Here is a 16,608-nt window from a genome sequence, read left to right on the forward strand (position 1 = left end):
TAAAAAAAATCATTTTTAAAAATGGTTCTTTGAAATTACTTTTGAGAATTATTTAAAATAACCTTTTTCAACTAGCCTTAAATTCTCATTTTAAAATTTTAGAAATCTAAATTTTTTTAATAGGATTAATTTCACCCACATCCTTGAGGTTTGATGTAAGTATACTTAATTATCATTAGTTTTTAATTTCTTCTATTAGAAATCCCTATAAATTTATTCCATTTATTTTTTAGAGAGATTTTAAACAAATTTTTTTGGTTAATTAAGTTTCCAAAAATAATTTTACTTTTAAAAATAGTACAAAAATTATTTTTAAGAAATGTTTTAAAGTAACCAATTCAATGGGATGTTAAATACCAAATCATGCATTTTTATTTTTATTTTTTTTTATAGATTATACTTAATATAAATTTTTTTTATAAAAAATATTAATTTTGTCTTTAAATTTTCTTTAAAAGGCATTAATTTATTATAAATATACCATCAGTTTTGCCTATTAAGTTTCATCAAGTGTACACTATTTATCTAGTTTTAAAGAAAATGTATTTATTTCCAAATTTCTAAAGAACGAATTCAACTTTCCATATAGGAGCACCCTTGTAATTAATAGCTTTAAATAAAGGGAGAGAGAGCTTTTCAATTTAGGATTCAATTTGGGAAAAAAGAAGGGGGGAGGAGGGGGAGAGAGAGAGAGGAGGGGGAGAGAGAGAGAGAGAGAGAGAGAGAGAGAGAGATGAGGGTCACAATCGTAGTTGGTCTTGTGACCATTTTTCTAGTTTTTTGTGGGTATGTAGTTGAAGGAAGAGATTTATGGGAAGAAGATTTGATATTGGAGACAGAATTGAAAACCATAAACAAGCCTGCTGTCAAGACCATCGAGGTACGTGACAGAAAAAAAGAATGGAATATTTTTCATATGTATGATTATAATATGTTGGAGTGACATACTTTTTTATTTCTTTAATGTTCTTACAGACTGAGTATGGAGAGATGTACGACTGCGTCGATGTTTACAAGCAACCAGCTCTTGATCATCCTTTGCTCAAGGATCATGTTGTTCAGGTTTATTACTTACTTTCAATTGCCTATGCATATCTATATTTTGATGAAATTGATGAAGAAAAAAAATCCAAATGATTTTTGTTTCTTTTTTTTTAAAAAAATAAGAAAAAAAAATATTAAGGTCAGTTTGATAATTGTTTTTAGAATGATTATGAAAAATAGATTTTAAAAACAGTTTTTGAAAATTATTTTCTAATTTTTATAACCTATTTTCAAGATTTTAAAAATATTTTTTATATTTAGTGTTTTATTTTTAATTATTCTACGTATTTATATAATTATTTTTTAAAACTTATTTTAGAGAACAAGTGAAAATAATATAAAATAATTAAAAATTATTTTTTGAAAACATCTTATTTTTTATTATTAAGAATAAAAAAAGAAAACAGAAAATTGTTTTTGATTATAAAATATTTTCTATGTTTTTTGTTTTAAAGAATAAAAAACTGATTTAAAAAATAATTCACAAAATAGTCCTTTAATTATATTTTTCAATAAAATTTTGTTTGGATGTCAAATACTGAAATTTCAAAGTTTCTAAAATATGTTTTATATTTTTAATTATTGCTTAAAATAATTCTAAAATAAATAATTGAAAATATTTTAAATTTATTTTAAAAACTGAGTATCAAATATTTTTTCAAAATTGTTAGTAAACTATTTTCTGGTTGGATGAGCTTCAAATCCGGCATAGATTTCTTGTTTATTCGTCATATTGAAATTTCTTCTATTTAAATTTGACTCTTGTTCTATGAAATCTTCAACTTTTATCAGTGCATTGACTAATATATTTTTCATTTGACATTTTCTTATATTTCTGAAAAACGCTATCAGTTTCACTTTCCATTATTTCTGATATTTTTTTTGTCAAAATAGATATTTTGAGAAAATTCCTTTTTTTTTTTTTTTTCAAAATACTTATTAAAATATAGAATAGTTTCAAAATTATTTATAAATGTAGTTATATTTTAAAAAGACTTCTCCCCAAGGTAAATTTTGAAATTACTTTTAAAATAGTCAATTTTTTTTTTTAAAAAGGACCGTTTGACCATATTTTATGAAACTTGTTTTTAAAAATTATTTTTAAGCTAAAGAATAAAAAGAAAAAACAGTTGTTAAAAAACAAGTTTAAAAAAATATGATCAATGCGTCTATGTTTTTATTTTGTTTTTAAAATCTGTTAAAACAACTCTTACTTGTTTTAAAAAAATTGTTTTTCACTTTACTTCATTTCTAAAAGTTATTTTTAGAGAACAAGGTTCAAACGATGTTAGAAAATTTTAAAAATATTATTTTCAGAATCCCATGGTTTACATGTATGTTTACATTGTTCACCTGCTCTATGAGAAACTTCATTCACATATTATATGAAATTGAGTTTCTGCGTTGTTTTCTGTGATTGCAATTGGCAGATGAGGCCCAGTGCAGCTCTACAGAAGACCCTAAAAGCTTCAAGGATGAGTTATCTCTCTTCAGTAGATTACAACACTATCAAAATTGGGTTGGAAGATGGGTGCCCACTTGGGACTGTCCCCATCAGAAGGACTACAAAGGGAGACCTCATAAGAGCCAAGTCCAGCTTCACGAAACACCATTTCAATGAGCTTGCAGTCGATGCAGGAGGTGGCAATTATGAAGTTAGTACCATTTCAATCACTTTTGTAGTAATATTCCAATATTCCTTAAAAATATGACTCTATTTTAATAAAAACATGGTCGTCTTGCTAGCTAATTGGAACTACTTTTTTTTCCTGGTCCTCATAGTATGCGGGAATTGTAACAAAAACCGGTTTAGGTAAGGCATATCATGGGGCTGGAGCACGCCTGGACATATACAACCCCAGGGCTGAAAATGAGCAACTAAGTGCGGCTATAATTATGGTCTTGGCCGGTCCCCTTGGTAAAAGGGGCGGCATCCGAACTGGATGGATGGTATGTTCTTCACACTGATCAATCCAGCATTTCCTCTCTTTTATGTTTCTATCCGAACATAAAATCACAATTTGTTTTGCAGGTCAATCCAGAATTGTATGGTGACAGTCGCACAAGATTCTTCACATCATGGACGGTATATTCCATTCCATCCTCCTTCCTTGGCACTTCTAGTTCTTATTTGTGGATATGGAAACCCCCAATACTAATTAAACCTTCTTTTCTTTTTCTTTACCAGCAAGAAAATAACGGCAGAACATCTGGCTGCTACGATTTGACTTGCCCAGGATTCATACAAACAAGTAGATTCATACCTCTAGGCGCGCCCTTCAGTAATGTCTCTCAAATCGGCGGTGTCCAGTATGATGCAAGCATGCTGATTAGTAAGGTAAAATTATGATTGTAATTTCCAGGAATGTGATTAATTCTTATATACATATAGCAGTTGTGAATGGATGGAAATGTCATGGCGTACAGGATCCAGTGAGTGGGGATTGGTGGCTGATGGTACTGGATGATGACAAGCCAATTGGGTACTGGCCGAAGACTTTGTTCGAGAGTTTAAGCCGGGATGCGGACGCAACACTGTGGGCGGGTTTAGTGTATAGCGGCTCATCCGACTCCCCTCCGATGGGCAGTGGGGTGTACCAAGGGGGCAGCTTTGATCACACTTGTTACATGGCACAAGTGGTTGTAGGAAAACCGGGAGAGGCTACCTTTCATCCTCCTGATGATGATGAGGTAGTAGTCCAACAATCTCGATGCTATCATGCTGGTGATAATTCTTATGTGGATGCAAACTGGCTCTACCGTTTCTTGTTTGGAGGACCTGGTGGTAGTCTGGAATCGTGCAAGTAATTGGTGAAGGAACCGGTCAATAAGATAGTTCAAAATTTTGTTCAGTATATAATTATCTTCCATCAGTTACTATAATTACATATTTTGTTTACTTTTATATTTGAAAAGTAAATATCTCATGCATAAATTTTTTAAATGTTTCAAAATTTTTTTTATCAAAATTAAAATATAAATCATTGTAAAATATAATATTATTTTTAATAGTGACTGTTAGAAAAGATATTGAAATTTTCATGCTTCAGCTCTTACACATCAACACTCAACCATGCCGCTTGTCACGGACTTAGTCGTTCACTAAGTTCGTGCGGCACTTAAGCAAGTCAAGACCCTTGATCTTATTAAGTCAGCCTTACTCCCAATGCTTAGCTTGCTAGGTTACGATGCTGACGACTTGAAAGTTTAAGAAGCTTAGTAGGCAACTCTTAAAGAATGGAAGTTCTTATTACTCAAGGAAGCCTTTACAAGTGCTTTGAAGACTCACTTGCTTGGTTAGGAAGTGATTTGGGTGGTGCCTTGGTTAAATGAGGGCCTCACCTACTTATAGGCACCAATGGAACTCTCTGGAACCTTGGAGGGTTCCTTACAAATAAAAAATATTCTAGAACTCCTTACACTAATCTATGTACAACCCTATGTACAAGAATATACAAGAGATCTCTAGAATTCTCTAGAAAGCCTTGGACTTCTCTCATGCCTTCCACCATAGTGTAGAGATGTATGGGCATCTCTAGGCATCTCTAGAACCTTCCACACTCTTCCCACCAATGTCTTAGTGTAGATGACTCCAGGAGTCTCCAGAAGCTTCCCTCTTCCTATATAAGCCCATGTGGAGGGTAATTTGAAGCATCTTGTGACACTCTCCCCCACCTATGCCATCGACGTCCTTGTCGTTGCCTCTTTCTGAAACATCTCGATGTGTTTCCAAAATCTTCTCAAGGAATCTACATGTTCCCAAATTACCTGCCTCTTAGGTAGTCCTTTCCATTGGACTAGATACTCTATCATAGGAGGGACCCCTTGTCTCCTAGTGACCTGTTCAGCCAGGATATTCTTCACCTCCTTCTCCTGTGAGGCTTCAGATGGATGCAGACCCATGCGCTTTTGATGCTTAGAGTGCTGCTTCCTCTTACCCATTGAGTTCACCTTTCCCTTGGTGACCTCTTCCATGTGTGTGCGGGCTACCTCAACTCGCTCCCCTTTTGCCTCATTTACTTGCACCGCTGATAGTAAGGAGGTCTTAGGCGTACTAGGCTTTGGGTTGAATTGGAGGGCACCTAGTAACTGCATCGAGCCCATATGTGCTTTGTCCTACTGTTCCCTCTCATTGACCATGGCATTGAGCGCCTTCCTCTTTGGACAATCCTGTGCCCAATGTGGACCGTCACATAGGAAGCATTTGATTTTAGGCGTGAACTCCTTCCTTTCCGTCTTACCTCTTCCTTCTCGGATGTTAGGCATCTTGCCTGATCCCTTTTAAGAGCATTGTGGTCCCTTGGAACCTCATCTCCTCCACCCATGGTGTGGCTATCCTCCAAAGACTCAATCTTGGAGGAGTATCCCCTCTTATAATCCGTTAAAGACTCTACTACTGCCATAGTAGTGGCTAAGTCTTGAACAGCTTGACGCCTTAATTCCTACTCGGCCCACCTTTGTAGGTTATCCATGAAGTTGAATAGCAACTCCTCCTCGGTCATGTTAGGAATCTCAAGCATGAGTGAAGAGAATTCATTGACATAGTTGCGTATCGAGCCTGTGTGCTTGAGACGCTTCATACTCTTCCTAGCTAGGTAAGCCACGTCCTCGGGGTAGAACTGCCTCTTAATCTCCATCTTGAAGTCCTCCCACGTTTTTATGGTGCAAATGCCTTTCTCCATATTGGCAAACCTCCGACGCCACCATAGAGTAGCTGTGTCAGTAAGGTAGAGGGTTACAGTTCTTACCTTAGTCGCCTCATCAATCAATGTGATAGCCTCGAAGTATCGCTCCATATGCCATAAGAAGTTATCCAGCTCCTTGGCATCCCGCTTGCCACTAAACCCATGTGGCTTCGTCACCTCCACCCTAGATGCCTCCTGTGTGGCCATGACCCGTGCCGACACAGTAGTCTTGTAAATGGCCAACTCCTGCCTAACTTCCTGGTCTTGGGACTCCATTCGAGTGGCCAAGGCCTCTATCCTTGACTCCATGCTAGCAAGCATGCTCAAGACCTTTCCTTGGAAGGACACAAACTCCTCGTACGACATTGGCTAAACTTGTGAGACTAGCATCCTCTCACGAAGGTCTTGGATCTACTTCCTTAGATTCTCTAAGCCCTTCTCCATGCCTTGCTCGATCAAGTCCAACCCCTCCCGAGTGTCCGCCATGGCTAGCTCCACATTGGCTAACCTTGCCTCCATGTTGGTAACGACATCACAAGATTTATCCTTCTTGCCCCTGCCCCATGCAGTAGGCTCAGTCTCCCTCCCACGGGTTTGCTCGCTACTCTCCTTCACGTTAGAGCCCGACATTCCTTTACTATGCCCGCTTCGTAGCCACGCTTTGATACCACTTGTCACAGACTTAGTCGTTTACTAAGCTTGTGCGACACTTAGGCAAGTCAAGATCCTTGATCTTGCTAAGTCAGCCTTACTCCCAATGCTTAGCTTACTAGGCTACGATGCTCACGACTCGAAAGCTTAAGAAGCTTAGTAGGCAATTCTTAGAGAATGGAAGCTCTTATTACTCAAGGAAGTTTTTACAAGTGCTTTGAAGACTCACTTGCTTGGTTAGGAAGTGATTTGGGTGGTGCCTTGGCCAAATGAGGGCCTCACCTACTTATAGGCACCAATGGAACTCTCTGGAACCTTGGAGGGTTCCTTACAAATCAAGAATATTCTAAAACTCCCTACACTAATCTATGTACAACCATATGTACAAGAATATACAAGAGATCTCTAGAATTCTCTAGAAAGCCTTGGACTCCTCTCATGTCTTCCACCATAGTGTAAAGATGTGTGGACATCTATAGGCATCTCTAAAACCTTCCACTCTCTTCCTACCAATGTCTTAGTGTAGATGACTCCAGAAGTCTCCAGAAGCTTCCCTTTTTCTATATAAGCCCATGAGGAGGGTCATTTGAAGCATCTTGTGACACACGTCCCTCCTACAATTAAGCCAAAAGTCTCTTACTATATAGTGTTGCTGTGGTGTAGAAACCCTTCCTTTGTGTATCTTCTTGGCCATATAAATTGTATGTTTTGGGGTGAGTCGTCGGTGTGCTGAACCACTTTCAAATACAGAATTCATTGCTATGTTTTTTCTCTTATTTTTAACTTGGTATCAGAGCAAGGTTCAAACAATATCAAATTAAATCATGGCTGATTCACCATCTTTGCCTACCTTTCCATTTGGGACAGCAGCAAATTCAATTCCATTAACTCTCAACATTGATCTCCCATAATCCTTCATTGCAGACAACAACTCTCTATTTGGGAATATCATGAGCTTTAGCTCTCCGTTAAAACTAGATTAGAATAACTTTCTTTTATGGAAATCAGTTATCGTTCTAGTTGTAAAAGGGCATGACCTAGGTGGTTATTTATTTGGAACACAACCCATTCCAGAGAAGATGATCTCTATAATGGAGAAGTATGGTGAAACCAAATTCATCCTCAACCCAACTTATGTGAAATGGGTTTGAACAAATCAAAGATTACTATGTTGGCTACTATCCTCCATTTCCGAGAGTGTGTTACCTAAGGTAGTGGGTCTCTCAACAACTCATGAGACGTGGAAGACACTAGAAATGGTGTATGCATCACAACCTCGTTCTAGAGTTTTACAATTAAAAACTCAGCTCCAAACAACTCGAAAAGGGTCATTGTCCATGGATGAATATCTTACCAAAATAAAGATGTCTGCTGATAATCTCAAAACCGTTGGATACTTAATAACAAACGATCATGCTCCATGTTTTATCCCGCCTCGGGTTAGAATATGACCTTGTAGTGGTTAACCTTAGCTTCAGAATTGTGCCTACTACTTAGCAAAAAGCTTAAGCTCTGCTACCGAACTAGGATAGTCGTATAGATTAAATGAATGTTGCAACAACCTTGGATCTCTCAAAGGCTTCTGCTAACCATGTCTCTAATCAAAAGGTTGGAGGTACCAATGGCCAAAACATAAGTGAAAGAGGCAGAGGTCCAAGATTGGACAAATTCAGAGGTTGGGGTGAACATGGACAAGGTGCTTGAGGAAATTCCAAGCCGACATGTCAAATTTGCAACAAAGTTGGGCACACTGCTCTTCATTACTACTATAGCTTTGACCATGCTTTCTAAGCTCCTCAAAACAGTCAAGCCTCTGTATTCATTGCCACACCTGAACTAGTCTCTGATCAGTCATGGTATGCTAATAGTGGAGCCACCAACAATGTCACTACTGAACTTGAGAACCTCTCGATGAAATCTGACTACCACAAATGAGTATTTGTATGAAAGCGTAATGAGAATAATGAGATCATAAGATATAAAACGTGATTAGTAACATAAGGTTTCTCATAGAGACCTACTATTGACTATGGCGAAACATACTCTCCCGTCATGGATGCAATCACATTTCATTTCTTAATTAGTTTGATAGAGTCTCAGAAGGACTGAATATGCGTCTCATGGATGTTATTACAACATATTTATATGGATCCATGGATAATGATATATACATGAAAATTCATGAAGGATTTAAATTGTTTGAAGCAGATAGTACAAAGCCTCATCACACATACTCAATCAAGTTACAATGATCCTTGTATGAATTAAAGCAATCCGAATGCATGTGGTACAATCGCCTTAGTGAATACTTGCTAAAAGAAGGGTATGTGAATAACCCCATATGCCCATGTATCTTCATTAGGAAGTCATAAATTGGATTTGCAATTATTATAATGTATGTTGATGACTTAAATCTTGTTGGAACTCCTCAAGAGCTCACAAGAATAACAATTTACTTGAAAAATGAAATTGAGATGATAGATTTTGGAAAACAAAATTTTGTCTTATCTTGCATATCGCACATGTTCCAAATGGAGATTTTAGTACATTAATCAACATCCATTAAGAAAGTTTTGAAGCGTTTTTATATGGATAAAGTGCATCCTTTAAGTTCTCCAATGGTTGTCTGGTTACTTGATGTGAAAAAGGACTTATGTTGGCCTTGCGAAAAAGGTGAAGAATTACTTGGTCCTGAAGTACCATATCTTAGTGCTATTGAAACACTTACATATCTTGCCAATTGTACGCGTCCAAACTTTGCTTTTTATGTTAATTTATTAGTAAGATATAGTTCCGCTCTAACTTGAAGACATTGGAATGGTATCAATCATATTTTGCGCTATCTTCGCGGAACTACTGATATGAGTTTATTTTACTCAAGAGAGTCAAAACAACAATTGCTTAGATATACAGATGCAGAATACCTTTTAGATTCACATAAAGGTAGGTCACAAACAGGGTATGTATTTAATTACAATGGTACTACTATTTCATGGAATATGTCAAACAAACAATGGTGGCCACATCATCAAACATTTATAAATACTTGCAATTCATGAAGCAATTTATGAATGTATATGACTAAGATCTATGATCTAGCATATTCGGGAATCATGTGGACTTTCTTCTATCAAAGGTGACACGACAATATTATTTGAAGATAATACTGCATACATTGCACATATAACAAGGGGTTATATTAAAGGAGATAGAACTAAACATATTTCACCAAAATTCTTTTATACACATGAACTCCAAAAGAGTAATGAAATTGATGTTTAACAAATACACTCAAGTGATAATCTAGCAGATTTATTCACAAAATCATTGTCAATCTCAACATTCAAGAAGTTAATATATGAGATTGGAATGTGTCAACTCAAGGATATCGACATGAGAGAGAGTATGCTTGTAAAAATGTGTTAGTATACTGTCCTCTTTTTCCCTTTGTCCATGTTTTGTCCCACTGAGTTTTATTGGCAAGGATTTTAACGAGACAGTCTTAACATATCAATAGCAACTTAAAGAATTATAAGAATATTGTACTATTTTTCCTTCATTAAGTTTTTCCCTTAAGGTTTTTTTACTGTCAAAGTTTTAATGAGACATATTCTTCTAATGTGGTGGACATCCAATGGGAAGTGTTATAAGTGAAGTAACGAACGCCACAACATTTATTATAAATGTTAATTAATATTATTTATGAATGTTAATTAATATTATTGATGACTTCCATTAATATTCTTTAATAAGAATATTAATGGAAACCATTTGAAAAACCTATAAAAAAGAATTTCCATCCCCCTTTAATATGTATCATAAGAAAAAAAGATTTCTCTCATTTCTTTCTTTCTCATTATCTCTTTCTTTCATTCTATCTCATTATCTCTTTCTTTCATTATCTCAACTCTCTCACTTCTCTTCCCTTATTCCTTCTTCTCTATTATATATTATTATCAAAATAATGTATAATTATTTTACTTTGATTTGAGTTGCATTTATCCTCATTTTACAACAATCTTAAACTATTTTTGGGAATTATTTTAAAATAGCATTTTTAGATGGGTGTTATATTCTCATTTTAAAATCAAAATTTTCAATTTTTTTTATAGGGCTAATTTCACCACATCCTCTAAGGTTTGGTGTAAAAATACTTAATTATTATTAGTTTTAAATTTTGTCGGTTAGTACCCTTATATATTTATTCCATTTATTTAATTTATTTTTATAAAGAAATTTTAAATAACAAGACTTTTGGTTAATTAAGTTACCAAAAACAATTTTATTTTTAAAAATAATAAAAAACTATTTTTTGAAATTATTTTTGAGAATTGTTTTAAAACGACATTTTCAAATGGGTGTTAAATTCTCATTTTAAAATTTTGGAAATCTAATTTTTTTTTTGTAGGTTCATTTCACGCACCCTATTGGTTTGGTATAAATATACTTAATTATTATTAATTTTAAATTTTGTCTTAACTCTATAAATCCATTCAATTTATAAAATTTATTTTTTAAAGCGATTTTAGATTAAAATATTTAAGGTTAATTAAGGTCCCAAAAATAATTTTATTTTAAAAAATAATAAAATCTATTTTTAAAAATGGTTGTCTAAAATTATTTTTGAGAATGATTTTAAAACAATAGTCTTAAAAGGGTGTTAAATTGTCATTTTAAAATTAACTTGAATTTTTTTTATAGGTTTAATTTCTCTCACACCTCCTTAAAATTTGTGTAAATACAATTAATTACCATTAATTTCATATTTCATTGATTTGCACACGTATAAATTTATTCCATTTATTTAGTTTATATTATAAATAAATTTTAGATAAAAAGATTTTAGGTTAATTAAGTTCCCAAAAGAATTTTATTTTTTAAAATAATAAAAAAACCATTTTTAAAAATGGTTCTTTGAAATTAATTTTGAGAATTATTTAAAATAACATTTTTCAACTAGTGTTAAATTCTCATTTTAAAATTTTAGAAATCTAATTTTTTTTGATAGAGTTAATTTCACCCACATCCCTTGAGGTTTGATGTAAATATAGTTAATTGTCATTAATTTTTAATTTCTTCTATTATAAATCCTTCTAAATTTATTCCATTTATTTTTTAGAGAGATTTAAATTTTTTTTTTTGGTTAATTAAGTTTCCAAAAATAATTTTATTTTTAAAAATAGTATAAAAATTATTTTTAAGAAATGTTTAAAAGTAACCAATTCAATGGGATGTTAAATACCAATTCATGCATTTTTTTTATAGATTATATTTAATATATTTTTTTTTATAGAAAATATTAATTTTGTCTTTAAATTTTCTCTAAAAGGCATTAATTTATTATAAATATTTCTTTCCAAATTTCTAAAGAACGAATTCAACTTTCCATATAGGAGCACCCTTGTAATAAATAGCTTTAAATAAAGGGAGAGAGAGCTTTTCAATTTAGGATTCAATTTGGGTGGGGGGGAGGAGGGAGAGAGAGAGAGAGAGATATGAGGGTCACAATCGTAGTTGGTCTTGTGACCATTTTTCTAGTTTTTTGTGGGTATGTAGTTGAAGGAAGAGATTTATGGGAAGAAGATTTGATATTGGAGACAGAATTGAAAACCATAAACAAGCCTGCTGTCAAGACCATCGAGGCACGTAACACAAAAGAAGAATGAAATATTTTTCATATGTATGATTATAATATGTTTGAGTGACAGACATCCTTTTTTATTTCTTTAATGTTCTTACTGCAGACTGAGTATGGAGAGATGTACGACTGTGTCGATGTTTACAAGCAACCTTCTCTTGATCATCCTTTGCTAAAGGATCATGTTGTTCAGGTTTATTACTTACTTTCAATTGTCTATGTATATCTATATTTTGATGAAATTGATGAAGAAAAAAAATTCAAATGATTTTTATTTCCTTTTTGAACTTAGTCTTATTGTGAAAGTCAAATTAACTCGTAAAAAGGTAAGTGTTATTATTTGAGCTTGATTTTTGGATATGATGGAGGATGTTTTGGACAAAAAAAATTGGGAAAAAAAAAGAGCTTAAGGTATGTTTGATAATTATTTTTAAAAATAATTTTGAAAAATGAATTTTAAAAACAATTTTTGAAAATTATTTTTTGATTTTTATAATCTATTTTTAATATATTTAAATATGTTTTTAAAATATTTTTTATATTTAATGTTTTATTTTTAATTATTTTACATATTTGTATAATTATTTTTTAAAACTTGTTTTAGAAAACAAGGGAAAATGATATAAAACAAAAAATATTTTTTGAACTTAGGTGAAAGTCAAATTAACTTGTAAAAAGGTAAGAGTTATTATTTGAGCTTGATTTTTTGATTTGGTGGAGGATGTTACAAAAAAAAAAAAATAAATAAGAAAAGAAAAAAAAAATCTTAGGTATGTTTGATAATTGTTTTTAAAAATAATTTTGAAAAATAGATTTTAAAAAAAAATTTTGAAATTTATTTTTTGATTTTTATAACTTATTTTTAATATTTTTAAATATGTTTTAAAAACATTTTTTATATTTAATGTTTTATTTTTAATTATTTTACATATTTGTATAATTATTTTTTAAAACTTGTTTTGGAAAACAAGTGAAAATGATATAAAACAAAAAATATTTTTTGAACTTAGTCTTATTGTGAAAGTCAAATTAACTTGTAAAAAGGTAAGTGTTATTTTTTGAGCTTGATTTTTGGATTTGGTGGAGGATGTTTTTGACAAAAAAAAAAAAAAAAAAAAAGGAAAGAAAAAGAAATCTTAGGGAATATTTGATAATTGTTTTTAAAAATATTTTTAAAAAATAGATTTAAAAAAAAATTTGAAAATTATTTTCCGATTTTTATAACTTATTTTTAATATTTTTAAATATGTTTTAAAAATATATTTTATATTTAGTGTTTTATTTTTAATTATTTTAAATATTTATATAATTATTTTTTAAAAAACAAGTGAAATTTTTTTTCTTCTGAAAATACCTTATTTTCTGTTTTTAAGAATAGAAAATAGAAAATAAAAAATAATTTTTAATTATCAAATATATTTTTTGTATTTTTTATTTTAGAGAATAGAATACTGTTCCCTTAATTATTTTTTTAAATAAATTTTTTTTGAAAATCAAATATGAAAAACAGTATTGAAGCATGCTATCCACTCACGTGGAATATCAAAGTTTCTAAACTATGTTTTATATTTTCAATTATTGCTTAAAATAATTCTAAAATAAATAATTGAAAATATTTTAAATTTATTTTAAAAACTGAGTATCAAATATTTTTTCAAAATTGTTGGTAAACTATTTTCTGGAATGATGAGCTTCAAACGGCATAGATTTCTTGTTTCTTCCTGGTATTGAAATTACTTCTATTTAAATTTGACTCTTGTTCTATGAAATCTTCAACTTTTATTAGTGCATTGTCTAATATATTTTAATCAAATTTATCTTTTCAAAAAGCAAAATTTTAATTAGATTTCTCCCCAAGGTAAATTTTGAAATTACTTTTAAAATTGTTAATTTTTTTTTTAAAAAGACCCGATTTGACCATATTTTTTAAAACTTGTTTTTAAAAATTATTCTTAAGCTAAAAAAAAAAACAATTATTAAAAACAAGTTTTTAGAAAATATGATAAAATATCTTTATATTTTTATTTTGTTTTTAAAATTGGTGAAACAACTCTTACTTATTTTCAAAAAATTATTTTTTATTTAATTTTATTTTTAAAAATTGTTTTTCGAGAACTAACGTTAAAACAATGTTAGAAAATTTTAAAAATATTATTTTCGAAATCCCATGGTTTACATGTATGTTTACATTGTTCACCTGCTCTATGAGAAACTTGATTCACATATTATATGAAATTGAGTTTCTGCATATTAACAAAATGAAAGCTGGGTTGTTTTTTGTGATTGCAATTGGCAGATGAGGCCCAGTGCAGCTCTACAGAAGACCCTAAAAGCTTCAAGGATGAGTTATCTCTTTTCAGTAGATCACAACCCTATCAAAATTGGGTTGGAAGATGGGTGCCCACTGGGGACCGTCCCCATCAGAAGGACTACAAAGGGAGACCTCATAAGAGCCAAGTCTAGCTTCACGAAACACCATTTTAATGACCTTGCAGTCGATGCAGGAGGTGACGGTTATGAAGTAATAGTCCAATATTCCTTGAAAATATGACTCTATTTTAATAAAAACATGGTCGTCTTGCTAGCTAATTGGAACTACTTTTTTTTCCTTGTCCTCATAGTATGCGGGAATTGTAACAAAAACCGGTTCAGGTAAGGTATATCATGGGGCTGCAGCACGCCTGGGCGTATACAACCCCAGGGCTGAAAATGAGCAACTGAGTGCGGCTGTAATTATGGTCCTGGCCGGTCCCCTTGGTAAAAGGGGCGGCATCCGAACTGGATGGATGGTATGTTCTTCACATTGATCAATCCAGCATTTCCTTTCTTTTATGTTTCTATCCGAACATAAAATCACAATTTGTTTTGCAGGTCAATCCATTATTGTATGGCGACAGTCGCACAAGATTCTTCACATCATGGACGGTATATTCCATTCCATCCTCCTTCCTTGGCACTTCTAGTTCTTATTTATGGACATGGAAACCCCCAATACTAATTAAACCTTCTTTTCTTTTTCTTTACCAGCAAGAAAATAACGGGAGTACATCCGGTTGCTACGATTTGACTTGCCCAGGATTCATACAAACAAGTAGGATCATACCTCTAGGCGCGCCCTTCAGTAATTTCTCTCGAATCGGCGGTGTCCAGTATGATGCAAGCATGCTGATTAGTAGGGTAAAATTATAATTATAATTTCCAGGAATGTGATTAATTCTTATATACATATAGCAGTTGTGAATGGATGGAAATGTCATGGCGTACAGGATCCAGGGAGCGGGGATTGGTGGCTGATGATAATGGATGAGTTCAAGCCAATTGGGTACTGGCCGAAGGCTTTGTTCGAGGGTTTAAGCCGGCATGCGGACGCAGCACTGTGGGCGGGTTTAGTGTATAGCGGCTCATCCGACTCCCCTCCGATGGGCAGTGGGGTGTACCAAGGGGGCAGCTTTGATCACACTTGTTACATGGCACAAGTGATTGTAGGAAAACCGGGACAGCCTGCCTTTAATCGTCCTGATGATGATGAGGTAGTAGTCCAACAATCTCGATGCTATCATGCTGGTGATAATTCCTATGTGGAGGATGCATACTGGCTCTACCGTTTCTTGTTTGGAGGACCTGGTGGTAGTCTGGAATCGTGCAAGTAACCATGAGATCAATTGGTGAACGAATCGGTTAATAAGATAATTGAAATTTTTGTTATCAGTAACTATAATTACATATTTGGTTTACTTTTATATTTAAAAGCATAAATCTTTTAAATGTTTCACAATTTTTTTTTTATTTTTTATTAAAATTATAATATAAATCATTGTAAAATATAATATTATTTTTAATAGTGATTGTTAGAAAAGATATTGAAATTTTCGTGCTTCAGCTCTTACACATCAACACTCAACCATGCCACGTCCTTCCTACAATTAAGCCAAAGGTTCCTTTGTGTTGCGTGTGACTTTCTCTCATATACAATACATAATGTATAGTGTTGTTGTGGTGTAGAAACCCTTCCTTTGTGTATCTTCTTAGCCATATAAATTGTATGTTTTGGGGTCAGCCGTCGGTGTGCTGAACCACTTTCAAATACAAAATTCATGGATTCTTGATAAATGTATTGCTATCAGGGAAAATAATTTTTAAAATGCCGTAGATTGGAAAATAATTCCAATTATACGAAACTTTTGAACATGTAGGATAACACGTAGGATGAGAAGTGGAAACCCATTTCCCCTCCACCCTGTTTTTCTTCTCTGCATCAAAACTCATTTTGTCCTCTGCCCGAAAACCCATATACCGCACGCTGATCATGGGGTGGAGATCCTTGCCTCAACACCAATAGGAAGGAAGTGAAGTGCAGATCTGAGAGACCATTTCCCTCGGTGTTTTCTGTAAGTTTTGTGGTTATATTTGGTGGTGTGGTTGTGTTTGGTCACCGAGAAAGTGTGGGAAAGTTGGAAAAAAAATAAAGTTTTCGTTTTTTTTACAATGAAACCGAGTAGACTAAAAATTATGGAGAGTTTTTTTTTTTTTTTTTTTTTTTGTGGTTCGGCTTGTTGTGATTCTGTTTGGTTGCCAAGAAAGAGTGGGAAA

At 32.7% G+C, this 16,608-nt stretch overlaps 2 protein-coding genes across 2 annotated transcripts; both read left to right on the forward strand.

Moving 5' to 3' along the window:
* The first annotated feature begins 733 nt into the window (after positions 1–733).
* On the forward strand, positions 734–3,852 carry LOC117913339. The gene is made up of 7 exons (XM_034828278.1): positions 734–880; positions 976–1,062; positions 2,475–2,699; positions 2,827–2,994; positions 3,077–3,130; positions 3,233–3,382; positions 3,472–3,852. The coding sequence occupies exons 1-7, from the start codon at positions 734–736 to the stop codon at positions 3,850–3,852; spliced, it is 1,212 nt and encodes a 403-aa protein (XP_034684169.1).
* Positions 3,853–7,925: 4,073 nt separating this feature from the next.
* On the forward strand, positions 7,926–15,668 carry LOC117913340. The gene is made up of 8 exons (XM_034828279.1): positions 7,926–8,076; positions 11,937–12,022; positions 12,125–12,211; positions 14,315–14,539; positions 14,640–14,807; positions 14,890–14,943; positions 15,046–15,195; positions 15,285–15,668. Exons 1-8 carry the CDS (start codon positions 7,926–7,928, stop codon positions 15,666–15,668), a joined length of 1,305 nt encoding a protein of 434 aa, XP_034684170.1.
* The last annotated feature ends 940 nt before the right edge of the window (positions 15,669–16,608 follow it).

Source organism: Vitis riparia, chromosome 4, assembly GCF_004353265.1.
Source record: "Vitis riparia cultivar Riparia Gloire de Montpellier isolate 1030 chromosome 4, EGFV_Vit.rip_1.0, whole genome shotgun sequence".
Lineage (NCBI taxonomy): Eukaryota > Viridiplantae > Streptophyta > Magnoliopsida > Vitales > Vitaceae > Vitis > Vitis riparia.